This window comes from Monodelphis domestica, chromosome 8 (assembly GCF_027887165.1).
Source record: "Monodelphis domestica isolate mMonDom1 chromosome 8, mMonDom1.pri, whole genome shotgun sequence".
In the NCBI taxonomy this organism is placed as follows: Eukaryota; Metazoa; Chordata; class Mammalia; order Didelphimorphia; family Didelphidae; genus Monodelphis; species Monodelphis domestica.
In genome coordinates, this window is record NC_077234.1 from 75,539,761 (window position 1) to 75,566,118 (window position 26,358).

At 34.6% G+C, this 26,358-nt stretch overlaps 1 protein-coding gene across 1 annotated transcript in view; it reads left to right on the forward strand.

Annotated features, from left to right (window-relative positions):
• ABCA12 (ATP binding cassette subfamily A member 12) overlaps window positions 1–26,358 on the forward strand; it is a 242,256-nt gene that overhangs the window by 212,521 nt on the left and 3,377 nt on the right. The window contains exons 42-52 of the mRNA XM_007501784.2: window positions 862–977; window positions 2,406–2,565; window positions 4,650–4,903; window positions 5,657–5,861; window positions 10,322–10,431; window positions 11,011–11,152; window positions 13,723–13,857; window positions 19,442–19,545; window positions 22,028–22,120; window positions 23,727–23,832; window positions 25,883–26,020. Coding sequence (XP_007501846.1) covers window positions 862–977; window positions 2,406–2,565; window positions 4,650–4,903; window positions 5,657–5,861; window positions 10,322–10,431; window positions 11,011–11,152; window positions 13,723–13,857; window positions 19,442–19,545; window positions 22,028–22,120; window positions 23,727–23,832; window positions 25,883–26,020 — 1,563 coding nt within the window. The remainder of the gene's footprint in view (window positions 1–861; window positions 978–2,405; window positions 2,566–4,649; window positions 4,904–5,656; window positions 5,862–10,321; window positions 10,432–11,010; window positions 11,153–13,722; window positions 13,858–19,441; window positions 19,546–22,027; window positions 22,121–23,726; window positions 23,833–25,882; window positions 26,021–26,358) is intronic.

The following is a 26,358-nucleotide window of genomic DNA, read 5'->3' on the forward strand; positions in this document are numbered from 1 at the left end:
TGGACATTTTATAAGTCAAAACTAAAAGGATGGTGATGGCTTTTTTAGCCTTAATAGTATCTTTAATGTGTGATAACTATTAAGGACATTTAAACCATAGGCGCCTGCACAAGTCCACTTATAACTTACAGATTCTACCATCATCAATTCTGTCCTCATTCTTATTCAGAAGACTTCTCCCCCAAATTAAATTGTGGTATCCTCCAATGCTGTGCATCTTGCTGCAAACTGCTTTTCAGCATTTAATACCTTCATCTTGCTGGGAAAATGCTGAGTCTTTGTCTATATACCTGTGATTCTAAGAAAATCTGGGCCTCAGTCTCCTGCTGTTTTGTCATGGAGTGACTTACTCTGGCAGCTAGAAATTGTCAAGCAACCATCCAAAAGAACTCAAGTGTTCAAAATAAAATCAATATTTTGAAGACTGAATCTAATACCAACACACTTGACTGTCTTATCTTTCTCAGTGAACTCCTGTCATCAAAAAAATCTCAGGCCCCCAAATTTAGAAGCAGGAACATCAGAGAATCCTCTTAAAGTTTGCAAAGTTGAAGGCTAACTTTATTTAATGTTAGAACAGGCAGATTCTAAAGTGAAGGCAAACTACATTCATCAAAAGGCAAAAACTCAACTGAAATATTTACATACTATATTTATGTATATGTATACATGTCAGTGAAAACACACACATACACACACACACAAACACATGCATACACACATACTTGTTTGAGGCCAAAAAGTGAACTTCATATCATTTTAGGACAATTTCTTGCATTCTGTATTATTAGGCTATTCAGGATAACAAATTTTAAAAGGCTTTGGCATATATTGCATATCATATTTTACATCTTCCTAAAGGTTTTCTATTTGGTGCCTGTTGCAATGTCAATTGGAGTTATTGCTGCTTTCAAGTTACCTGCTTTTTCCAGTGAAGACAATTTAGGAGCAGTATCTCTCCTCCTTCTGCTCTTTGGGTAAGTGTCTGCCACATGATCAAAACAGGGATCTATAGAATGGCTAAAAGAGCTGAAGAGGATCAGGAATGAGACCTAAACCTTATTATCCAAATGTTATGATTGATGACTAAAACAGCATGTTATATACCTTGTTTACCTTATTTAAGCCATGTTTTCAAAAATATGGTACAAAAACAAATTACTCCTAAAGATTCCTGAGGGAAATGGCATTATTACTTCCTTGACATGACTAGTAAAAAAAGACAGAGTAGAATACCTGAAAATAATTAAAACCATATGTGTGATACTTTGCATCATTTCTAAATCATATGATAATTTGTACAAAAACAAAAACACAGCTAGAGACAGTTAGATGGAGCAGTGGATAAAGTGCCAGGCTCAGAGTTGGGAAAAGCTTAGTTTAAATCTGGCCTCAGAGACTTACTATGTGTGTGACACTAGGAAAGTCACTTTACCTTGTTGACTACATTTCCTCATCTATAAAATGAGCAGGAGAAGGAAAGGGCAAACCACTCCAGGATCTTTGCCAAGAAAACTCCAAATGGCATCACAAAGAGTCAAATATAACTGAAACAACTGAATAGCAGCAACAAACCACACACATATACAAGCAATATAATACTGTTTTCTGTTTTGAAGTTTGATTGAAATCACTAACAGTTGACTAATTGTCTTTTCCATCAAAGCATGGGTTTTTAATGAACAGTTAGAGCTAATGGATGACCAATTTTTATTTTGCATTCTGCCATCCTGTGGCAAAAGTTGTTTCATTGTTTTTGCAAAGAATGAACCCCATATTTTCTGAACATATAATGTTTAATGAATTTATTAGATTCCAGAATAAACAACTCTGCATTTATTTGTATTTGCATGTTAACATCTCTAAGTAACATAGAATCATATGTGATTAATGTCTTTATGTGCTTTGATCCCTTGGTTGTATGTATAAATTGCCTGGAGAGAATGACACTATCACCACTGGCACCAAAAAGTACTCACTGAAGTACACTGGATGTGGTGTCTTTATTATTTCCTATATTACTCTTGAATGAATGATGCTCTCTAGGATCAAATCAGATTAAAATGATGCAGCCAGGTAGTAAAGTGTCTTTAACATATAAACTTTTGTGTCTTTTAACTAAAATGTTAAACATTCTTTGATTTTGTTTCTACGGTAGGAATAAGTGGGACCCAACTATGAAACGCAGTAACCACCACATTGCACCACATCATTTTAATGTTGAAAAATCCAAGCTTTTTGTAGCAGCTAAATATTAAGATGTGATTTAAAAATTCTATTCTATAAAGTTTGATTCACTGGGGAAGGGGGAAAAGGGTATAGAATGATAAGAAAACAAAAGATACCATTAACAATTGCTTTTATGAAAAGACACAATTTTCATTCTTTCTATTGCTAACCCACAGGTATGCATCATTTTCTTGGATGTACTTGTTGGCTGGGCTTTTTCATGAGACAGGAATGGCCTTCATCACTTACGTTTGCATCAACTTGTTCTTTGGCATCAATTCAATCGTTTCACTCTCGGTGGTATATTTCCTTTCCAAGGAAAAGCCTAATGATCCGGTGAGATCCTTTATTAGTCTCTTAAATTTCAGTGAATATATCAAAAGGTTCAGTGTTCACAAACCCAAATTGGAAGAGTTCTTTATAATCTGAGACCTTGAGCTAGAGAAGGGAAATGTAATTGAGGGAATGCTGTTTTGGGAGAAGGATAAATTTAAAGTTTTTTGAAATGCCTTTAAGGCTTATTTCCTGACAAAACCATGGCTTTCCACACAGTGCTAGTTTTGCTTTAAAACATATTCCTCAAAAACTACTTAACATCACTGAGAACAAGCACCCCACTGGTCAGTCTACCTTAATCGAAATGTTTACGTTTTCTTTCTATGAAACAGTTGGACTAAATGGCCTCTAAGGTCCCTTACAGCTCCATATCTGTGATTCTATGCCTTTAAAAGCTAACAAATATGATGGTTAAGAAAAATGAAGACCTAACAGTACTGAACAATTTGAAAAGCAAGAATAATAATAATAGCTTGCATTTATATATTACTTGAAAGACTTCCCCTACCAAAATTCTATGTTTAATCTGATATCCTACACACAGTAGATGTTTAATAAACACTTTTTGATTGCTAGGTAGTATGCATATTATTAACTTGACTCTACAAATAAAGAAACTGAGTCTGTTTGGTGACATAATTGCTTAAGAGGTCATGCAGATAATTAGTTCCAGAGGCTTAAGGCTTGTTTAGTGCTTTTTCAATGAGCAGGAAAGAAATCAGTGCACTGGAAATGGTTTTCTCAAACAATTAATGATGCAAAAATGAGTTCTTTTCCTCCCATTGATAGGTAGCATGTCTGTCATCTTATATAATTATAGACTCAAAGAATAGAAAAGACCTCTGAGACATGAATCTCAAGGTCACACAATTCATTTGCATACTCTTCATTGCACATATGCATTCCTCCTTTCCCCTTCCTCCCCCATCACCAAATAGAAATCAGTCACTTTGCATCTTCTAAGTATTATGTAGTTCATAATGGCCAGTAGCTGCCATCATTAATAAGTGCTTTGAAATGGGAAGGTCATAAATGGACATCTGTAGTACTGTCCTTCCTTCTTTCTGTGTACCTTACATCAAGCCTAAGCTCCTGGATTGATCCCTGAACAGTTGGACTCCATTCTTCCCAATTAAAGACCTGTGACAACTTTAGGAGTTTCTCAGGCTCTTCCAAACATGCAAAGCAATCACTTCCGAACAAATGTAGCTTCTAATTAAAACAATTTAGCTGTGATATGAGCAGTTGTCATTCTTGCTGCATTTGCCTCCATTTAGACTACTGTCTCAGAATAAAGATGTATAATAGTAATGAATATTTTATTAATTGACTATTTTAAGGATTTGTTGGCTCACCTGGGTGGACACTTCTTCTGATGCAACTCTTAACTTCTTTGCAACTCAAGGAATAGATTTTTGGGACTTGCTATGGCAAAGTGGAGTGTCAGGCATAGCATAGAGTCAAGAAAATTCAAGGTCAAATCTGACCTCAGACATTTAATAGCTGCATGACCCTGGGCAAGTCACTTAACCCTGCTTGCCTCCATTTCCTCATTTATAAAATGAACTGGAAAAGGAAATGATAAACCACTCTAGTATCTTTGCTAAGAAAACCCTGATTGGGGTCATAAAGAGTCAGACACAACTGAAATGCTTGAACAACAATAAGGGCAGTGAAAAATTCATTATCCTTTGGCTAAACTGGTGATAAATGTTTCTGGATTTAACTAGACTAGTCTTTAGAAAGAAAAAAAGAATAGCACACAGGCTACTGATAGACTCATACTCAATACCTTTCCAGTGTGGTAGATCCTGCTAGAGTTTGCAAATCACTGGCATACAATCAAGAACCCAGGGTCCCCTCCAAGTCATCATTAGAGAGTGGAAGAAGACATTACTGTAGAATATGAAATGATGTTTCAAAAATTGTTACTATTGTCATTACTATCTCAAAACACAGAAATAGAGAAATCAATGACATTCTTACTTACTCATACAAAATTAACCAGCACAAGTTTTAATCTTTGTCAATTTGTTTTGTTGAAAGTGGAAACTCAAACTTATCTGGTATTTTCTTTCTTTCAGACTTTAGAACTTATATCTGAAACTCTTAAACGGATCTTCCTGATTTTCCCACAATTCTGTTTTGGCTATGGTTTGATTGAACTTTCTCAACAACAGTCTGTCTTAGACTTCTTAAAAGCATATGGAGTGGAATATCCCAGCGAAACCTTTGAGATGAACAAATTAGGGGCAATGTTTGTAGCCTTGGTTGTTCAAGGCACTATGTTTTTTTTCTTACGACTCCTAATCAATGAATGGCTAATTAAAAAAATCAGGTAAAGTACCATGGAGTAGCTGATGTTTAGAGGGAACAAGAGGCAGAATGGATTGGGAGGGATCAATGTTCCAGTCTTTGTTCATGAGCTGGAGGCAACTTATTAGCTCAAGAAACTTTTAAAACTCTCTTGAGGGTATGATTTTGTGACTGAAATAATAATTGTGTCATTAAAGGGGAAGACAAAAGAAGGATCTCATTTGGGGTGGAGAGGAAATTCAAGAGGTAGAATAAGTTCAGTTTTTGGCATGACAAACTTGAGATGTTTGTATCCCTGTATTGGTCAGACCCCATAGAGAGTATTCACTTTGGAAATGGGAAAATGACACTTGGAATGGGGATAAGGAACAAGGAGAGAGAATGAGCAAGATAATTTTTTATGAGATTAGCAGTTGTGCTGTTTGGCCTGACATTAGAAATCCTAAAGGCCTTCCTATGGAGTGGCACTAAAATTAATGGTCCCAATAGAGATAAGAAAATGTTGAGTGTTTTTTTTTTTTAAGTCATTATCACAGGTCCACTGGAATTACAAACATTTTATTACCATTTTCCCAGTAAACTTGTAGCAGAATCTAAATGATTATTCTTATGGTAGTTTTAGAACAGATTATAAATATCAAATTTTATGAGAAAATGGCAATATTGTTTTTGATAATGTTCTTTTCATGAAAAAAGACAACAAAGAAATTAGAAATTGATATCATCCTTCCAAAAGCCCACTTATTGACACAAACTCATCATTGCCTCCGTTTAGAATCTTACTCAGAGAAATGAATTCTTCATCTGTGCTAGAGAACATAGATGAAGATGAAGATGTTCATGCAGAAAGGATAAGGGTGGAGTCTGGTGGAGCTGAATTTGACTTGGTACAACTCCAACGTCTCACAAAAACCTACCAACTTATCCACAAAAAGATCATAGCAGTAAACAATATAAGCATTGGCATACCTGCTGGAGAGGTAAGCTACTAACTCTTTCTCACTAAGGGTCAATGTTTGATCTCTTTTTAATCTAATGACAGTAGTAAAATTCAAGTTGCATTGCCTTGGTATTTTTCTGGAGTTATATAGCATCATATTACAATCTCTGGTTAGCTACACAGTACAGTTTCAAAGGTATTGGATTTATAAACAGATAATCTGAATTTAAATCCCAGCTTCACCATTTTACTATCTATGTGACTCTGGGTAAATGACTTGACCTCTATGGGTCTCAGTTTCCTTATGTTAATGTAACCTAAGTTGATTTCACTAGAATCAATGATCTTTTTCATGTCATAAAACCCTTTGACAGTCTGGGGAAGCCAATGAACCCCTTTTCAAAATAATATTCTTAAATGCATAAAATAAAATAAATAGGAACCCAAAGGAAACTAATTATGTTGAAATGCAGTTATTAAAATGTTTCTGAAAGTTTATGGATTCTGAGTTGTCAGGCATTAGATGATTTCTAATCTTTTTACTCCAAGTTCTAAATCTATAATCCTATAATGATCTGTATTATTCACATATTTTTTGTGGATTATTCCCTGCACCCACTTGACTCATAGGACTCCATTCCAGCTTATGATATTCCCTATGTCAGATTTTCCAAAACCAAACATGTCTAGATACCCCCTTTTTTATCCTGTACTACTTTCTTCTTGAAGGGATAGTAGTTCAACAAACATTTAAGTATCTCTTGTGTGCATGGCATGAAAGATCTCCTAGAATAATGGATAGAGCATGGGCATGGGAGTCAGGCAGATCTAGATTCAAGACCCATCTCTCCATTTAAGGCCAGTCAAGTCACTTAATTTTTCAGTGCCCCAGACAATTCTCTAGAACTTTGAATTACCAGAAAGTTGTGAATATGTACTTATAGAAGGAATTTTCATTTTATGTCAGTTAGAGTCACCAACTGGTTCTTGTCCCATAAGATGGAGTTTCCCACATCAATGAAATCATACGTATGAAATATTCCTACTCACACAATGAGGGGCATGGCCAAAATAAAGGAGGGCTCCGATTGAGAAATAGCAGACAAAAAAAAAAGGCAACAAAAAACCCAAAAACCTTGCAAAGACCCTTAAGCAATAATAGTGGGTGCCCAAATAAGTCATCACTGATGAGCAATGGTAGGGAAAAGAAAACAATTATATATTAAGTGCCATTTCACACTATGAGCTTGCAATCTTCTCTGATAGCACAGGCTGGTAAAAGTTGGCTGTGACTCTGCTCATCATCTAGGCATTTGGAATAACTGAACAAGAGATTATATTCTGACTTGGATTTATGATTCTCCAAAGCAAACAAAATGATCAGTTCAACATCAGAGTCTATTTCATTTTTAACTGGCAGTGGCAGGTGAAATCCTTGCCTGTCTTGGCTATTAGATTAGGAGTCCATCAATGAAATTTATTGAACACTCCTCTATATAGAGTGCTGCACCTGTTCTAAGTGTTATTGGAAGTGGAGAAAGAGAGAGAGAGAGAGACAGAGAGAGAGAGACAGAGAGAAAGAGAGACAGAGACAGAGACAGAGACAGAGAGACAGAGAGAGACAGAGAGAGACAGAGACAGAGACAGAGAGACAGAGAGAGACAAAGAGACAGAGAGACAGAGAGACAGAGAGAGAACCTTTATTGTTAGTTGACATCAAAAACTGGTATAAACATCTTTAATCCTTGATTTCTTCCTCATTAATGAGATGTTAGGACATAACTAAGAAGTTTATAAAATGTTTAAGAAAGCCTCAGAAATAGCAGGTGGCAAGTTATTCCTCATCCTGACTGTGTTATTGTTCAATCATCAATATGCTGATAGACAGCATGGAATGATCACTACATTGCTGTATACTCCTTCCATCTCCACTGAAATGAGTCTATTCTTTAAAAGAAGAATATGGGTATTTCTGCTTACTTTCTTCTATTATTTCCATCTAGGTTTCCTTATCTGTAAACTGAGTAGGTTTGAAGTGAACACCTACATTTGCAGAATTTAAAAAATAGTCCATCAACAAACATTTATTAAATATGTATTATGTAGTATATATTATGCATAGAGGCAGGTAGGTGATTGAATGGATAGACCTGGATTCAGGAAGACCTGAATTCAAATCTGCCCTCAGATATTTCCTAGATGGATGATGCTAGGCAAGCCATCTAAACCATTGTCTTCCTCAGTTTCCTTAACACTGCAATGGGGACCAAAAGAGTACCTCACTCAAAGAGCTGTTGTAATAATCAAATAAGATAATATTTATAAAGTGCTTAGAACAAAGTCTGATACATATTAGGGACTAAATAAATGCTTGTTCATTTCCCTCCACACCCAACCATTAAGAGCACAAAGAAAGCCAGTACTAAGTCCTTGCCCTTATAGAGTCTATATTCTAAATAAATGAGTACAAACAAGATAGATGGATGGCTTGGAGGGAAAAGTAGCAGCACAAAGGATCATTCAGCAAAGTCATGATTTTATCATTTAGAGGCAACCTATAAATCTTAATTATCTTAGTTAGATCAGCAAATCCTTCTTGTGGTACTCTCCCTCCCTCCCTTTCTTCCTTCCAAATTTGAACTTACCTCTACAGCTGATCAAAATAAGCTATTAAAAGCTGACTTAGGTATAGTCACAGTAAAGGAAAAATTTAGGAAAGTTAAGAAGGTTGAGGGTATTTTGTCACAACCGATGTGGTCAGCCAAATAATTGTTAAAATTATTTGTGGTTGGACTTTTAATATTTAATAGGTTGTCACCAGGGATTTAATTTCTAAATCCCAAAATGAATTTCTAAAGTAAATGGAACGTATGGTAGTTTATTTACAATATTTACAATAGAAGGAAGATATTAAGGAAAGAGGGAGAGAGAGAAAAAAACTCTGGCTTCTTCTGATATCAGTTAGAATTTCTAAGCCCAGGGGAAGAGAGTCTCAAGTAGATGGGCCTTTCCTGGAGGCTTCATGCCTCCAGAAAGGCGGGGTCACTTAGTCAGCTTTTCACTCACCAACGGTGACAGTCTAAAAGAAGCCTGGGTGTCTGCCTTCTGGTTGCTCCTCAAGGGTCTGTCTTCCAGTTGCTCCTCCGAGTCAGTGCCTGAATCTCCAAATGACTGTCTGAATGTCTGAGTCCGAATGTCTGAATGTCTGAATCTAAATGATCCAACCCCTCTTTTTAAAGATTTTTTTCTCTTGTGTCACCTCCCCTAATTTTTCATGTCTACCATCACAACAGACGCTTTTCTCCAGGACTGCCCATTCTTTAGCTCTCATCTTCTTTGGTTAGACTTTCTCCAGGACTGCCCACTCTGTAGGTCTCAACTTCTATGGTTAGATTATATCTTTTTGGGTTACTTAACACCTCTTTTGGTAAGTTCACCTTTTGTAGTTGCTTAACACCTTTTTGTGGTTAATTCACCTTTTGTAGTTATTAACACCTTTTTGTAGTTAAAATCTAAAAATAGATTGTAGCTTACAATTCTAGCTTCACTATAAAGGAAGAACTAAGTGCCTTCATTGTTACAATCAGGAGATTACAATTTTATCTTCACAATAAAGAGCTAAGTATCTTCATTGTTACAATCAGGAGATACCTAAATCCAATCTTCACACTAGCCTTCACATTCTCCCTTCCATAGTGATGTGTGTACCTTTTAGAAGGCTCTTCCTTATGTATTCTTATATATCTTATTGGATTAAGAGCTTACTTGCCAAGAAAATTAACCAAATTATCCCACCATTCAGTGGATTTGCCTGAAAACTGACAATAATATCAGATTCCATTCAAAGAGGGGGCACTGGAGAAAGATCAAGCTGAAGTTAAAAAGAGCAGCTAGAGTGGGACAACACACATATTTATCTTGACAAAGGTCCAAGAGCTTTAAGTACATGACTGTACCCTCCTGTTTTGGAAGCTGGATGCTAAAGTGTAGGCATAAAGAAACTAGCCGTTGAAGAGGTCAATAACTAAAACTGCCACTTTATTCTTGGGTGTCGAGTTAATAATAAAATGTGCATAGTATTGTAAACTATTAAAAAGTATTTATTAGGAGCACTTGGATTTCACATTTCTGATCATTTATCTTAAAATATAAATCATAAATCTATGAAACAGCAGGGCAAATAGTTTGTTTCTTAAATTTTTAATATTTATAAATAACTCTCTCACAATAACCCTGTGAGATAAGGTGGTGTGAAAGATATTGTCCCTATTTGATACAGAAAGAAACTGGGACTAATAGAGATGATTTTTCTATTCATCATATAATTAGTATACTCAAGATTCAACCTCAGTAACAATTTCTCAAAATATATAGATATTTCCATTGACATTTACTTTTTCAATAACTGATTTTGTCAAAATGGAGAGAACAAAAGGGACATTTTATCAATGTATTTTATAGCTTCTTCATGACTATATACATCTTTTTTTTTCAAACCAGTGCTTTGGACTCCTGGGAGTGAATGGAGCAGGGAAGACTACTATCTTCAAAATGTTGACAGGGGACATCATTGCAACAAGTGGAAAAATCCTGATTAGAAATCAAACTGGGTATGAAAAATTGGTATCCAAAGTAGCAAAGTATACCTTTATTAGGGTAGATAAAACTGAATTGTCTTGTTCTGCACCTGGCTTTGTTGATGACTTTAAAAGATTTAGATGAAGAGCTTAAATTTATTCAATAAAATGAACATTTCATTTGAAATGAAATTTTGAAATGAAAATTTGTTCAATTATTTTCATAAGGATGTATGCTTGTGAGAACACTGGATCTAGAGTCAGGAAGAATCAAGTTCCAATTCAGCCTCATATTAGCTGTATAAACCTGGGAAAGTCATTAAAAAAAGCCAAACCTCCATCTGCCTCAGTTTCCTCATCTGTAGAATAGAGATGACAATAACAGTACCTCACCCTGAGTTGTTGTGTTAAATATGGTAATATTGGCAAAAACCCTTTACAAATCTTAAAGCACTATGTGAATCTAGTTCTTATTATTAATAATCTTCAATAAAAATAGTGACTAGCTATGCAATCTAAGTACCACTCTCAATTCAGGTAAGCCTCCAAAGGAGGTAAATAACTATTTAAGCTGATCTCTCTCTCTTTCCTTCCTTGGTCCCTGTGATTCAGATCCCTGGATCGAGCTGATACACACTATTCATCGATTGGCTATTGCCCACAGGAAGATGCTTTAGATGATTTGGTGACTGTGGAAGAGCATCTCTACTTTTATGCCAGAATACATGGAATTCCCGAGAAAGACATTAAGGATGTGAGTATGTGCTTGAGAAGCTGAACTTATTTAAAAAACATTATTCTTCCTATTCTGCATCCCCACTGATTGAATAGATAAAATCTATTGAATTTGCCAGCTTAATGAGAGGTCAAACTTTAACAATGCCCTTAAGTTTTATGACATTATTACATCATTTTGAATTTGCTTATCAAATATTTGCATTCCAAATATTAGAAGTAAGGTAGGTGAAGGGTCAAAGGTACCAAAATATAGACTTCATTTTGACTTTAAATATTTTGGAAGAGTTATTAAGAGTATATTAAAAGAAGAAATATCTGTCATATTCTAGATTGCAGATTTTGAATTTGAAAACTTTCTGAAAAGCATCTGTTTGGCTCTTCTTTCTCAAATGCCACAAAATGGATCTCCCCTTCAGGGGACCTTAGCTGAGGTTGGCCTTGTTACCAATGCATAATTGAGTTCTCAGATAAGTTCTAGGCACTAAATTTTGAGACCTTTGAATTGTCCTTAAGATTTCTAAACCATGTTCACCATTGATTAGGTCTCTGAGGAAAATTCATTATACTCAGTTATGGAAACTTAAAACAAAACAAAAAAAAAACAAAAAAAAAACCCTCCAAAACTTTCTTAGCTCTAAAATTACTAAGTAGTTCTCTAAAGACAGAAATGACTTTAAAATGAAGTTAATGATTGGCAATAATTTTTAAACTATAAAGGAAGGGAATCTCAAGTCATCATTTGAAATTTAGCCAAATAAAATAGTTTCCATTTTGATTTTGGTGATCAACTGTACCTCTTTACTTAATAAATGTAGAATGAATTAGTCTATAGATATGACTCTCTCCTATTAAGAATTTTGGGGATGTACCTTTTTTCAACTTGGAGTCTTTCAGTAACATGATTCAGTAACACTAGAAATAACTACAAGATCATCCCTTGCAGGTGGGGTTGGACAGGATGACCTCAAAAGTCTCTTCTACCTTTGTCAATGATAGTTCTATGATTCAAAATGCATAAAGAAATCCAAGCTTACCAGAACATAATACTTATTATTTCACAGGACATGACTAAATTCTAAAGTTATTCTTCATTCTAATAATTCTTAAAATCTAACATTCCTTTTGTAAATTGTCATTTAGTTTCCTTACTAGGAAAGGGAACCACTATTTTTTACATGTAGATGTTAGTTCCAAATAAGAATATCAGAATTTCTACCTTACATTGACCTGTGGGGTTGTTATTAGATTCTGTCAGGATTTATTTATGTTTTTGTCTATTACCTATTTGCAATATTCCTTATTTTATATATAATCAATGTTTTTCAAAACATTTTTCATATCTTTCCTCTTAATTATTTCTGCAGAGCATCAGTAGTTTCCAAATTCATTCCCTAAGGGTTTAGATAGATGGAAAATATTTCTAAGGGTGCACTCTACAGAGAAGACAAATACCAAATGGAAATGGCACATCAGATTTCATGGTGCCACTACTACAGGTCTCATAACAGAGACTTAAACATATTTTATAGGCATGGCTGCTGTTGCAGTGTGATAAGTGTTGACAGCCCTAGGACATTTCTAAAAGAAACACCTATGAGTGGATAGGTATATTTTTTTCTGAACGTTGGTCCTGAATCCTTGGATGAATACTGAAGGATGCTTGGAATGAAATATTAAAAGTAAAGTGAGCAAGGGGTCAAAACTAGAATAGAATAGACTAGGCTGCATTTGGGCTTGAAATGTGGAAGCTGGGCCATATGGAATGAGATGCTCTAAATATCTAAGTCAGTTAAAGGAAAATTGCACAGAAGGAAATCTTTGGACATATTTGCTAATCATCTCAAGAACCATTACTGGAATTCCTGGGCTGAAAAGTGATTAGAGAAGATTTTGTTTTCGATGGCAATTACTCAGGTTTTTTTTAATGAAAACATTAAAATTTCTGTCTAATTTGTTAGCAAGGGAGTTTTGCAAAGGTAATAGGCAGAAAGACTCACTTGATAGTGAGCTGGCCTCAGAATCAGGAAAGACCTGGTGTTAGAATTCTGTCTCTGATACCCCAGCTATGTCACCCTGGCTCTGACTCTTAACTCAGACAACTCTCCAAGACTATAAGCCAAGGAGAAGGCACTGATCTGATTTGATAAGATGGAACATGCTCCATAAATTTTCCCTATATCAATGAAGTCACAGATCTAGTCCCTATCCAAACTCCTTACCATATTTTGTGATTCCTTGCTTATTTAATTGAAAACATTTGTTTCAAAACTAGGACTTTGTGGAATACGTGGTTATAGGAAAGAGAAAAGAAGGGAAGGGAACAAGCATTTATATAGGGCCTACTATGTGCCAGGCAATGTGTTAAGTGCTCATACAGATGTAGAAAAAATACTTTATCTTTCGGTTTTTAAAAATTCACCATTGTCTGTTATATATCACTGTTAAGCTTGGTTTTATTCATTTCGTTAGGATCACAGAATCACAAGCAGAGAATTAAATTTCTTTTTCTACTTTGTTGCAAAGCATGTGTGTGTGTGTAAACATGTTGTAATTTCTTTTTTTTTCTTTTACTTTTTTTTCCTACAGATTGTTCATAAACTTCTTTGGAGGCTTCAGCTGATGCCCTACAAAGAAAAAGTCACATCTATGTGCAGTTATGGTACCAAAAGAAAATTATCAACTGCAATAGCCTTGATTGGAAAGCCATCAATTCTACTGCTGGTAAGAGAATAGTTTATAGTAAGGCTGCTAAACTTTAGAGAAGGCAGATCATATTGACATTGACTCATACATATCATACATTTTTGTATGTACTTCATCTTAATCAATTAACATCAGAAATCAATTCTGAGCTCAAATGAGATACGAGAAAATCTATGTTCTTTTGAAAGTCTACACTTCCATGTAGATTTTAGCAGAGTAATAAGATATGTCATAAATAATTCCTGGGAATTCAGACTAGTGGATTTAAGGTCAAAGCTTCAAAGGGGTAATTTCTTGTCAATGAAAAAGGTGATCTTTCTTTTTTATCCCCATCTTCCCCCCCCCCATATTGATTAAGTTCTTATAGTTTAATTATGATCTTCCACTAGGTTCAGAATATATACCTACTTTCCTTACTGCAGTCCTGCCTAACCTCTTTGATGTTAACTCAATTTTTATTTCAGTGCCATAGAAATTGTCTACCTTTGGTTCTTCTTCATACCCTCAGATATCTGTTTGTTTGTTTTTCAGACTTTAGGATGGCATTTGTGGGTTTTAAAATGTTTTCAAGTGTTTTTAAAGTTTTAAAGTGGCCCAGGGAACTGCATTCCTCAGCTGTGCCCCAGGGGTCCCTCCCCCTTACTTCCTGGCCTGGTATTGGTCTTGAATGGACCAGTCTCCTGCTGGGGGGTGGGAAACCATGCCCCTACTTCCTGGTGTGAGATTGGACTTGAATTGGACCAATTCTGTACTAAGGAAGGGCCATGCCTCCAACTTCCAGACATGAGCTTGGTTTATATAAGGACCAATCCCTTGCCTAGGAGGGAGGACTTTGAATCTAACTAGATTCAGAGTTTAAAGGAGTTAATTAATTTCATTTGGGGGAAACTCTGGTTTTTCTTCTTTCATTAAAGTTAATCAAATAAAAGAAAGAGTTTTTATTTTATTAATTTCACATTTGAGAGCCTAACAACCAGCAAGGACATCTTATTCTTTTTATCCTTCCTACCTTGTTCAGTCTTTTTGATCCACTCACCAAGAAGTCTATTCTTCACCTCCTCTAATTCTCATTAATACATTAGTTTCTCCTATCTGGACCTTAAGGATTACTTTCTCTAAAATTCTAGCTTTGTACCACCTTATTTTGCCAGTTTGCATGCTCTATCTCTTCAAGAAGCTGTTTGTCTTTTCATCTCAGTTAGGTCTCTTTTCAGTTTAGATCTCAGAAGCAGTTTCCATAACCTGGATCTTTTTGGCTAGTTCAGCCCCTGATGGACAAAATCACTTCTCCTTACTAATCTATGTAGTTTGCAATTGGGAGTTTTCATTTTATGATAGTTTCCTCCAGGCTCTCTTTTTCTTTTACTCTGAAAAATGACAGGAAATAAAATTGGCTAGAGATGTTCCACCAGTACTTTACTAATGAGGAAAGAACATTTAAAAAAAGAAAATGCTTGCTATCTGACTTTTAAAATAATTTACTATTGAGAGGGAATGTGGTTTAGTTATATCAAAAATTTGGAATCCCACCCAAATTTACAAGATCTATCAGTGTTTAGTAAGTATAATTAAAGTAGGTTGCTCATTGGCAGAACTATTCAAGAGTAAAGGAGTTTTACACCAAGGACAGGTATGACAAACTTTACTCAGTGCAGATGACACAAAGAAGACAGAGAAGATCAGAATAGAGGAAGGCCATTATATAATTTTAGTTAACTTTTCTAGCTAACTAGGTGTCCCTCTCTATTGTTTCTATGATGATTAGAGATGACATGTGCTGTCAGTGCCATCTAGATCTGATACTTTTGAATTTTAATATTCTGTGATAAATCAGGTGTGGGGGGGAAGAAAATGATCTTTGTTTCCAATGAATAATGTTTGGAAATGACCAAATAAAATAATGTTTAAAGACAAAAACAAAAACAAAAAACAAAAAAAATATTCTGTGATAAATCACTGCTCACCTCTGTCCTAGTCTCATCTGTGGTCATACAACAAATAATGGCTAAAGTTCTGGACTGAATGGAAAACATTGCACAAAACCTCCAAATTATCTAGAAGCATTTAGGCCATTTAGTCACAGGGATCCTCTTCTATTAGAGGCCTCCAAATCCAAAAAGTGCCCTTGTAATATCTAGAGATGGGCATAAAAAAAAAACCTATAATCTAACTTTAATTTAGTCCTGCTGTAAGTCAAATAGTTCTCTTAAAGGGTTTAACTAGATCCAGAGAGCATCAGTTACAGTGAAGATTATTTCAGCTCAATATGAAGCTGATTTTTTAACAATTAAAGCTGTCCAACAGTGGAATGAGCTATACTGTGATGCAATGAAGAGCCCGTTTCAGAAAGTATTTTAGCACAGGCTAAATGAGCCAGAGATGTTTAAAAAAAAATTGCTTCTAAAACTGAAATGGGACTAGATGGCCTTGATGGTGTCATTCAATCTTAGGTCCTAGGAAATCAAACTCCAGAGTCTTAATAAACAATGCACCTCCCTGTAACTCTCACCCATAAACTCATCACACAGGCTCTTATCTAGGTCAACACCAGTACTGTAATGCAATCCTAGGTGCATAAGCATTTTCTTAATGTGAACAAACCAGCCTTAGGGTCTCCTGTGGGATAAAAGAGATGAAAGTGTTTTGAGAAAGCTAAAAGCACTGTTCAAATGCAAGGCACTGATGAATCTGGCTGAACTTCCCCAGATTAGGTGGGAAAGAGGTGAAATGTTTTATGTGCATTTGTGTAAACACAGCCTTCAAAATAGACAAATGGCTCTTGCATGGAAAAAGTCATCTTGGGTTTTGTCAGTTCCTAAAGCTCTTAAATTCCTTACGTAAATGGATTTTAGTCCTCTACCAGAGAAGGGAGTAAGCCAACCTATGCTTTGGTAAATTCCCTCTAGATATAGCAATATATCCACCTAATGCTGGCCTATGGTAATATGTTAGGATTTATTACTCTTTTTGCCAATTACTCATTTACTACATTTCTGGTTGTACACAGAATCCATTTTCAAAATATGATTTGTATCGTTTATCTTAATTATTTGAGCAGAACCTATTTTTATTTCACTTCTATAATCATTAAACAAACACTTGTTAAGCAACCACTGTGCTGGGTACAGTTGATACATCAATGATTCTGTTGATCTCATTAGTATGGGATATTCTTTCCAAAATACAGATTGCAGCCCATATTTGGATAATTTTACTTTAGGTCTTCCCATAAATTGACTGCAGGAAGTCCAACTAACAGACCAAGACCTTCCTCCCTTTCTCTTGACATTGTGAGAATGCTAGTGAGACATGTGAACTGTACCCTTGTTCTTGACATTTCCAGCCCGTCTTTTTTGATCATTTTGATGGCATCCTTTAATCCTTCAGAGTTCCTCATCTAGTCTGTGTTACAGCCTGCTCATGTTTACCATGTGCCTCACCATTACCACTGAAAGTTGATACACTAGTATTCTGTAATTTATAGACACATACATTAGTAAAATAAAAAGAAGAGCCTCAGTTTCAGAAAGAAGTTGGTATTAGTAAAGGAGTTTTGTAATTTCTCAAAGGCAGTTCAGCCTGATTTTCTTCTTTTGTTTAATTCTTATTTCTTCTAGTTCTTTTTAATGAATTATCTTTTGATATTAAGAGACCCTCTTAAATGATTTCTGTGCCTGAAGTCTTTCTCCTCTTTAATTCATACTCCAAACAGTTTTTGTCTTCCCCAGAAGAATTTATTGATGGCAAGACTTCTTTAAATGTTTCTTTGTACCTCCAGGGCACTTAATAAATGCTCATCAGTTGATTAGGTTCAATTTGTCCACTTGCAATCAAACAATATATAACATATCAAATCAATATCAAACATATAGATTGACAGATAAATATATATATAGATAGATAGATAAAACTATAATGAATAGCTATATAGATTATAAATATGTATGTATATATACAGGTCTTTGTAGCAAATCCACTCTGTATGTACATTACTACAATTAAAAATTATCTTGAGACTGATTTCTGGGTAAGAATGTAAGTTTATTGGTTATAACAAGATTTTTTTTGGTTAGGCTAACATCATAACTGATAAAGTAATATGTCTCCATGGATCTTTCATGATCAGGGATGACCCGAGCTGGGTCACCCAATTCAATAAATAGATTTTTAAGAGCTCATTATTCAGCCCCTCCATTGAACAACCCAAGACATCTTTAATTGGTAATAGCTAATTAAGAGATGGTTCATCATCCTATTCACCCCTCCCTATCCCCACAGGTAAACAGGTCATATACACAGGAAAAGAACCCTTGTCCTCTTCATTTATTAACCAAATTCCTTTTAAAAAGGAAGACATTCATTGGGATTTCCAAGGTCAAAGAAATAACAAAAAGCAGAAAACTAGATGATATCTCTGACCCAGATCCCAGACACAGGAATATGCAGCAATTCTCCCTAAGATATTAGAATTAATATAGCATATGAAAAATAAATCCTTAACACATATATTTACATATATATAGTGGAGGTTATATAGATACACACATAAAGCTCTATATACATATACATGATATACATATTTATATATATATATTTACATATATCACATGTATATAGTGTTATGAAGCAAAGAGGATGTAAGCTTCTTAAAGATACTTTTTTTTTACATTCTCTTTGCCTTCTTACCCTATACTGGTACAGTAAAAAAGGTATCAGGGCATACTTGAAAGAATTTTTATATAGAACTACCACATCTGAGTTCTTTCATTGTCTCATCTGATAGCTCTGACCAAAGACAAATTCTTGCCATCTCTGAACCAAATGTACCTCATTTTAACAATAAAAGTAATATTTTATACTGCCTGGCACACTACAACAATAATACTCTACCCAACTCAGAAAGGGTACTGTAAAATCAGTGTTACTAAATTATAAAGTACTAAGTAAATGTGCTATTTTTATCAAAATTATCATAGGTCAATAAATAATGCAGAATTCGTAATACGTATATATGTACACATATATATATATGTATATATATATATATATATATATATATATATCTTCCTAGGTTGTAACTGGGAAAAACATTTTCCTTATCATTCTAAGTATTCTCGCATATGATCCCATTCCTTTCTGCTCTACCTACAGAGTATATTCTCAGCAACAATAATAAATAGCTCTACATTCAAAAGTGGACTGACAATTTTGCTCAGGCCATGTGATATGGGGACAAAGCCTGGCATTCTGGCCCTTGGATCTGGACTTGACATGCAGGGAGAAAAATGCCAACCTTATTTTTCAGGCATTGAAGTAGAAATTCGACCAAAGAAACAGAAGAGGCAGGTGTAGAGTAACAAGGTGTCATTTTTATGTAGTCACTTTGGGGAATGGAACGGCAATTTTAAATGATTAATCTTGGTGCTTTCTGACAGCTGCAAAAACAAGCCTCTGGAACCTAAAATGAGTTAGTCATAGGACCTTGTTAAGGGAGTTCAGGTCTAGAGAAGCCAGATGTGGTGATGATTCATGTAAGGCATCTCATCCAAAAATTAATTAATTTGATTAATTACTTTTCTTGTGATTTTTTTTTTATATTAAGGATGAGCCAAGCTCTGGAATGGATCCTAAATCTAAGCGACATCTCTGGAAGATCATTTCAGAAGAAGTACAAAACAAATGCTCAGTGATACTTACATCTCACAGGTAAGCTGAACCATAAAAATTTAGAGATCTAAGTACATGAACCAATTCCATGTCATCTATCCTTGTAAAGATATTCAGGAAAAAATTAGTTATAATATTTGCAATTCATTGAAACTGTAAAGATTTGTTAACTGCCTTTAATATATGCACAGGAATGTACTAGAAAGTATGTGGTGGCTAATTTAAGAATAGGGACCTGAGAGGGCAGCTATGTGGATTAATGGAGAGCCAGATGTGGAGATGGAAGGACCTGGGTTCAAATATGGCCTGAGACATTTTATAGCTATGTGACCCTGGGCAAGTCAGCTTACCTCTTACCAATCTTTTACCTTGGCACCAATACATAGTGTCAAGTCCAAAACAGAAGCTAAGGGTTTTTAAAAAAATAGGGACCTAAGTCACTTGGAAGATGTAAGGCCCATGCCATCATCTATTTATATTTGTTTAGTCTAACTATCTGTTTAAATTTAGTATTTGTTTCATAGTTGCAAAGGTAAACATGTAGCATAAATCTAAGCATACGATTAAAGATTAGAGATAAAGCATATATAAATAACATACTATCTTAGTATAGTTATTATATTATTCTTATAACAAAGTATTCTAGCTATGTGACCTTGCCAAGTTACTTAACGACCTAATTGCCTAGACTTTGATACTCTTCTGCCTTGGAACCAATATTTAGTATTAATTCTAAGACTGAAGGTAAAGGTTATTTTTTTAAAAAAACCTATATAGTAGGCTGTTAGAAGTATCATGACGCAGAGAAGTCAGGTAGACTTGAATTGAGATCTTGCCTCTAACATACAAGATGTATGAACCTGAGCACTCCACTTAACTTCTGAGTACTTTAGGCTACTTTCTGGAACTACAACTTGCAAAAACAATTGCTGATCTTCATAAATGTGAGGAATTTCCTACTGACTCACATATCTGTTCCTTCCACCCCTATCCAGTGTTATATGTGGGAATTTGTGCAAATAGGAACCCCACTCCCCCCCCCTAAAAACATTATCTATGCATTTAAAGAAATGGGCATGGAATTTCAGTAAGAAACCACTTTGCTTTCTTTTTCCATGTCATTGACTATGAGCTGTCCATCAGCACCAAACCAGTCATTGTGGACTTAATTGGCTCTTTCCCAGAAGAGCCAGGGTTAAAAGGACCCAACAACACAGTATTTGTTCTCTTCTTCTCCCTGTTTTTATTGATTAAACCAAAAAAGAAGGTACTCCTGAGTAGTGGTCTGACTCAGCAGCTAGAACTGGACATGGAATCAAGAAAATTGAGTTCAAATTTGACTGTGTAACTCAGGGAAAGTCACTTGACTGCCTCAGTTCTCTAATATATAAAATGGAGATATTCATAGCACATAGTATCTAGGGGTTGTTTGAGGCTAAAAAGAGATAACATTTATGAAGAGTTTTATGACTCCTAAAGCTCTATATAAATGCTAGCTATTGTTATAATTATTATTAGCATTATTATTATTCAGAGGATACAAGTAATCAATCCATTTTGCTTCAGAAATGCTAAAAAAAAAATGTTTCCCTTATTGAATTCTGAGGCTGCTGCTTGGGACCTCATCCTATACCTCTGATAATTAGCTATATAAAGGGAAGCACCATGTAAGAACCAAATCTCTCTAAATTGTCCAGTACCTCCATAAGTTCCAGTGTGCCTAAGTCTTTTTCTGGATTTCAACCGGTTAAATTAAACCAAAGATAATTCTAAATTAATATATTTTTATTTAAATAGGAGGGATAGAAAAGGAAAGAGAATCATATGATGATAGGGTTAGAAAGGGACCTCTGAACAAAGCACCTTAAAGTTTGGAACACAAATCCCCATTCCCCCAATTCTTTAATATCAGTTTTCCTAATCAAGGCTTATATCTGATTCTCTATATTCATACTCACTTCCTGGAGAAACAAGAATCTTTGGAGCATGGGAAGACCTGATACCAACAATATTTAGGGGGGCATAGATATTTTCTCTCAAGGAATCAAGAAACTGGAATTTCTTTAAGAATGCCATTCAATTTTCAACTGGAGTGGCAAACATTAGAAGGGAGATACAAAAGAATTAAATGAGGAAAGCTTTGAAAGGGTGAATTAACAAGTATTGAAAAAGCTAACAGATTTATGAGGAGAAGCAGAGATGAAATCTATTTGGAAGTATAATAACAACAAAGGGACATAGGCAGGAACAAATGAGGTTAAGAGGGAGGTGGTCAACACAGCAGGAAAAATGTAGCAATGGACATTCCCTGAAGAAATCTAATTCTGAATTCAAATGTTTTTATGCTGGCCAATGATGTAAAGGGAGATGTTAAAGTCACCATTTTGTGTCATCACAATTCCCAAAGTCGGATAATGAAGTCATTATTTTTAGTTCATTAAAAGACACAGCTAATCTAAGTTGAGTACTTAATTATATCCCTACTATAGAATACTGAAGATTTTTTCACTTTGTTTTTCAGCATGGAAGAATGTGAAGCTCTCTGTACCAGACTGGCCATTATGGTGAATGGAAGGTTCCAATGCATTGGTTCTTTACAGCACATAAAAAGCAGGTTAATAAGCAAGAGATCATTTCTTAAATGGATCTAGATATGTGCTGGGCTGTGCTTCAAGGATTATCTCAGTTGCCTATTATACAATGAATTGAGAAAATGGAGTGGAAAAGCCAATCATTTGAAAGAAATTAATATCTTCTAAAAACTTAAAAATATTTGCTTTGGGTTTATTTTACTTTTAAGACTAACAATAGAGAATACTTAAAGCTTATAGAGACTGGTTTTTCTCATAATATTTTTGAGGGAAAAAAATATACCAAGGAAGCCGACTAAGGCATTTACACTGTTATTTTATAATTTAGGTTGAGTTGAACTTTGACAAGTACATTAAATTCCAGATTTGACAGGATGTTAATTATCATTTTCCCCAGCTCTTCTACAAAGTGCTTTATAGTTTTACTACATATGAAGTGCATAAGAGGAAAAAATCTCATGTATAGATAAAAACAGAACCAACCTTATTAATAATAAAATTGATAACCTAGTGGCTTTATATGTATGTGGGTAGACAGACAGCTAGATGTTGCCATAGCATAGAGTGCCTGGCCTGGAGTAAGGAAGACCTGAGTTCAAATTTGGGCTCAGATTAATAGTTGTTTGACCCGAAGTAAGGCACTGAAACTGTTTGCCTCAGTTTCCTCAACTGTTAAATAGAGATAATAATAACACTTATCTAGAGGATTGTGAGAATAAAATTAGATATTTGTAAAGTGTTTGGTAAGCCTTAAGACATCATAAAAACATGAATATTATTATATACAAGTTAACATATATGTATGAAAATTAAATTTCAGAAAATTTCTTCCTACCTTATAGCATAAGATAGTATTCACCAGAGAGAAAAGTGGATGAAAAAGGACCCTATAAATTGACTTTACTTTGTGGAGTTTATTGCTGCTATTGTGTATGATAAGAGTTACATTTCTAAAGATAACTCTTAGTATTTGTTTGTTTGTGTTTTTTTTTTAATTATAAGTGATTATATCATGCAGCAAAGGTACAGGGTTGGGAACCAGTAAGGTAATGGGTTAAGAGATAGGTAGTCAAAGTAGCAGGAAGAATGCAATTTTAAATACTCCATGAAGATGTTTAATTCTACTTTCAAAAATATCTTTATGCTACTCCCTGATTTAAAGGGAGATGTTAAAGAGATACTGCTTTGTCATATCATTGATATGACATGTCATATCAATTCCATTGAGGAAGTCATTATTTGTTGAAGAATGAAAAAAAGAAACAAAAAGTACTTAAACTTCCTCAAGCGGTTGAATTACTAGATCTCTAAAAAAGCGCCTCTCTAGTCCATAATTCACTTTCAAATTAGAAATAAAGTGTTGATCAATAAAACATTGATATTTTCTAAATGTAACTTTTATTCAAAGAGTATCATTGTGTGTCAGAGTAGATAAATGTCTAAAATCATGTCATCAGAATCTTTTCAGACCAAAACCTAGTTTGTCTTAAAGTGAAAAAAAAAAGTTTAAGGGAAAAGGATGTGGTGATCAGTCTGAATACCATTAAGTCAATGACTATTATCCAGTTTTCCAATAAAAGATTTCACCAAAGCATTGTTTACATCACATTTTCTGATTTTTTTCCCTAGGTTTGGAAGAGGCTTTACTGTAAAGGTGCATTTTAAGAATAGTAAGGCAAACATGGATGCTTTGACACAGTTCATGCAACTACACTTCCCAAAAACTTACCTAAAGGTAAATGATTGAATAGTGGGAGATTTCAAATGGATTATAGACTTGGGGATTGTTTGGATAGTCACAATGGGAGCACTGGATTTAGGGTCAGAAGTCTTGGTTTGGGTATTTACTAATTGTACAACTCTGGTTGAGTCAGTTTATTTTAGTTTCCACAAGTGTAAAATGGGAATAATGATGCTTGGCTTTATAGAGTTGTATGAATAAAACAGATTATAAACTGTATAGTCCTGTGAATGTAAACTATCACTATTATAATTTATGTTATCTAGTATCTTTTCATAAATGGGAAGTTTGGAAGCCACAGTTTTCATCTTTTTGTAAAAAATTGACATTAATACTTAAACTGGAGGCAGAGGAAGGTACCAGGAAAAAAGTTGGTGATTTTTGCTTTATTTTGTGTATGTATAGAATATATTATTTATATATGTAAGTATACATATATATGTCTATGTATTGTGCATGTATGTATATTTAAATGTAAGCATACATAGATACCTTTAGAGAGACAGCTTACCCCTCCCCTCCAGTTCCAGTCTAACTCTTCCTTCAAAGTTCCCTAATCTTTCCTGCTGGACTCATGCCACTCTCCTTTACAAACTTACACACTACTTAACTTTTCCCTATAACACTAGATATATAATCTGTTTATATGTTATTCTGTTTTTATTCATTCATTTTTCAGTCATGTCTGACTCTTTGTGACCTCATTTGGGGTTTCCTTGGCAAAAATACTGGAATGGTTTGTTATTTCCTTCTCCAGCTCATTTTATATATCAGAAAACTGGGGCAAACAGAGTTAAGTGACTTGCCCAGGGTCATTTGGCTAATTAGTGTCTGAGGCCAGATTTGAACTTAAGTCTTCTTGACTACAGGTCTGTTTTCTATCCACTGTGCCACCTAGCTGCCCATATGTATACTAAATATATATGTATATATATATACTATGTGAATATATAAATATGTGCACATATTATACATGCATGTGATACATATACTATATATACATACTTTATATATCCTACACATATATACTGTGTATATTCTATATACATATATCATATATGGATCACTAGATACTAAACACACACATAGTCTTAAGAAGGTTTACTTTACTTGAGATAATTAACTTTTTCATTTCATTACTTACAAGGTGAGATTTTCAAAATAGTCTGGTTGTATCCTTATTGACTTATAGATCTCAAAAAATGAATGAATACCTCCCTCTCTGAAGAAGATTCATTAGGTATAAAAATGAAAATGTGCTAAAATTCTGAGAGAGTGTAAGAAATTGGACGTGGCCTTAAGTGCTGAAAATAATACAGGCAAGAGGAAATGCAGTATTATTATCCATGAAAGAAGTCAGGAAGCTTTTATAGAAGAATGATGAATTTGGAATATTTCTCTTGTTAGTTTCAAGGTGCAATTCTGTCATATGATTCAAAATAACTGCAAAGAAAACCCCAGTATTATAGAAAGGTACCTTGTTTGCAGTAGAAAGAATCCAAAACTGGGAAGCAGGACATCAAAATTCTAGTCTAGAAAGACAGTAAATGCTAGGAAAGCCCCTTTTTGCTCCAAGGGCCTCATTTAATATATCTGTTCAATTAGAATAAAAATATTTGCCCTCCCTATCAATCATAGGTATCCTATCCTAAACTTTAGAAGAACCTCATGTTTTCAATAGATAATAGAAAGGATACCACATGAAATTTCCAATCCTAAGCAACTTTGAACAGTTCTCACAGAAAGATATTAGTTCTAAAAGTTATGTCTAAAGGATCTTGAAGTGAATATTTATGTAAAGTTAATAGAGAATACTTGATGATTTTCATTAGCTTTTCATTTTCCTTTTTATCGTTTTGATTTTGTGAAAACGTTCATTTCATCTTTGCAAACTGTTATGTTACAATATAGCCAATATTTACACTGCAGCATCATTTTCTGGGGGAAAATTTCTTCCGTTTCCTTAGCCCTTGCTAATGTTATGTCTAGACAAGTCAATACTACCTGACATCCAAAATACATTATATTCCTTTGGCTCCCACAGGACCAGCATCTTAGTATGCTGGAGTACCATGTGCCAGTCACAGCAGGAGGAGTAGCAAATATATTTGACCTGCTAGAAACAAACAAGACGGCTTTAAATATCACCAACTTTTTAGTGAGTCAGACAACTCTAGAAGAGGTAAGAGAAAAATTATGATTTATTCCTAAAACATCACATGTCTTTAGTTGATGAATGTTCCATTTATATCTTTTTAATGACAAAGAATTGGGTTTTAATTAGATCAGTATCTTTGTGTGTAACCACAAATCCCAGGACAGCTTTTAATCAGTTTGGATCTGAGTTTGAGAGCAAATTTGTTTGTGGGTTGTTTTTTTTAAACCACATGAAAGAACCTATTTCTTTAATAAACAACTGATGGCTTTCAGTTCTAAATATATCATGCGTTTCCATTGGAGTGGATGTCTCCTTTGCCCAGCATGCCCACTGTCATCCTGGCCCATTCATATTGCCTCTAC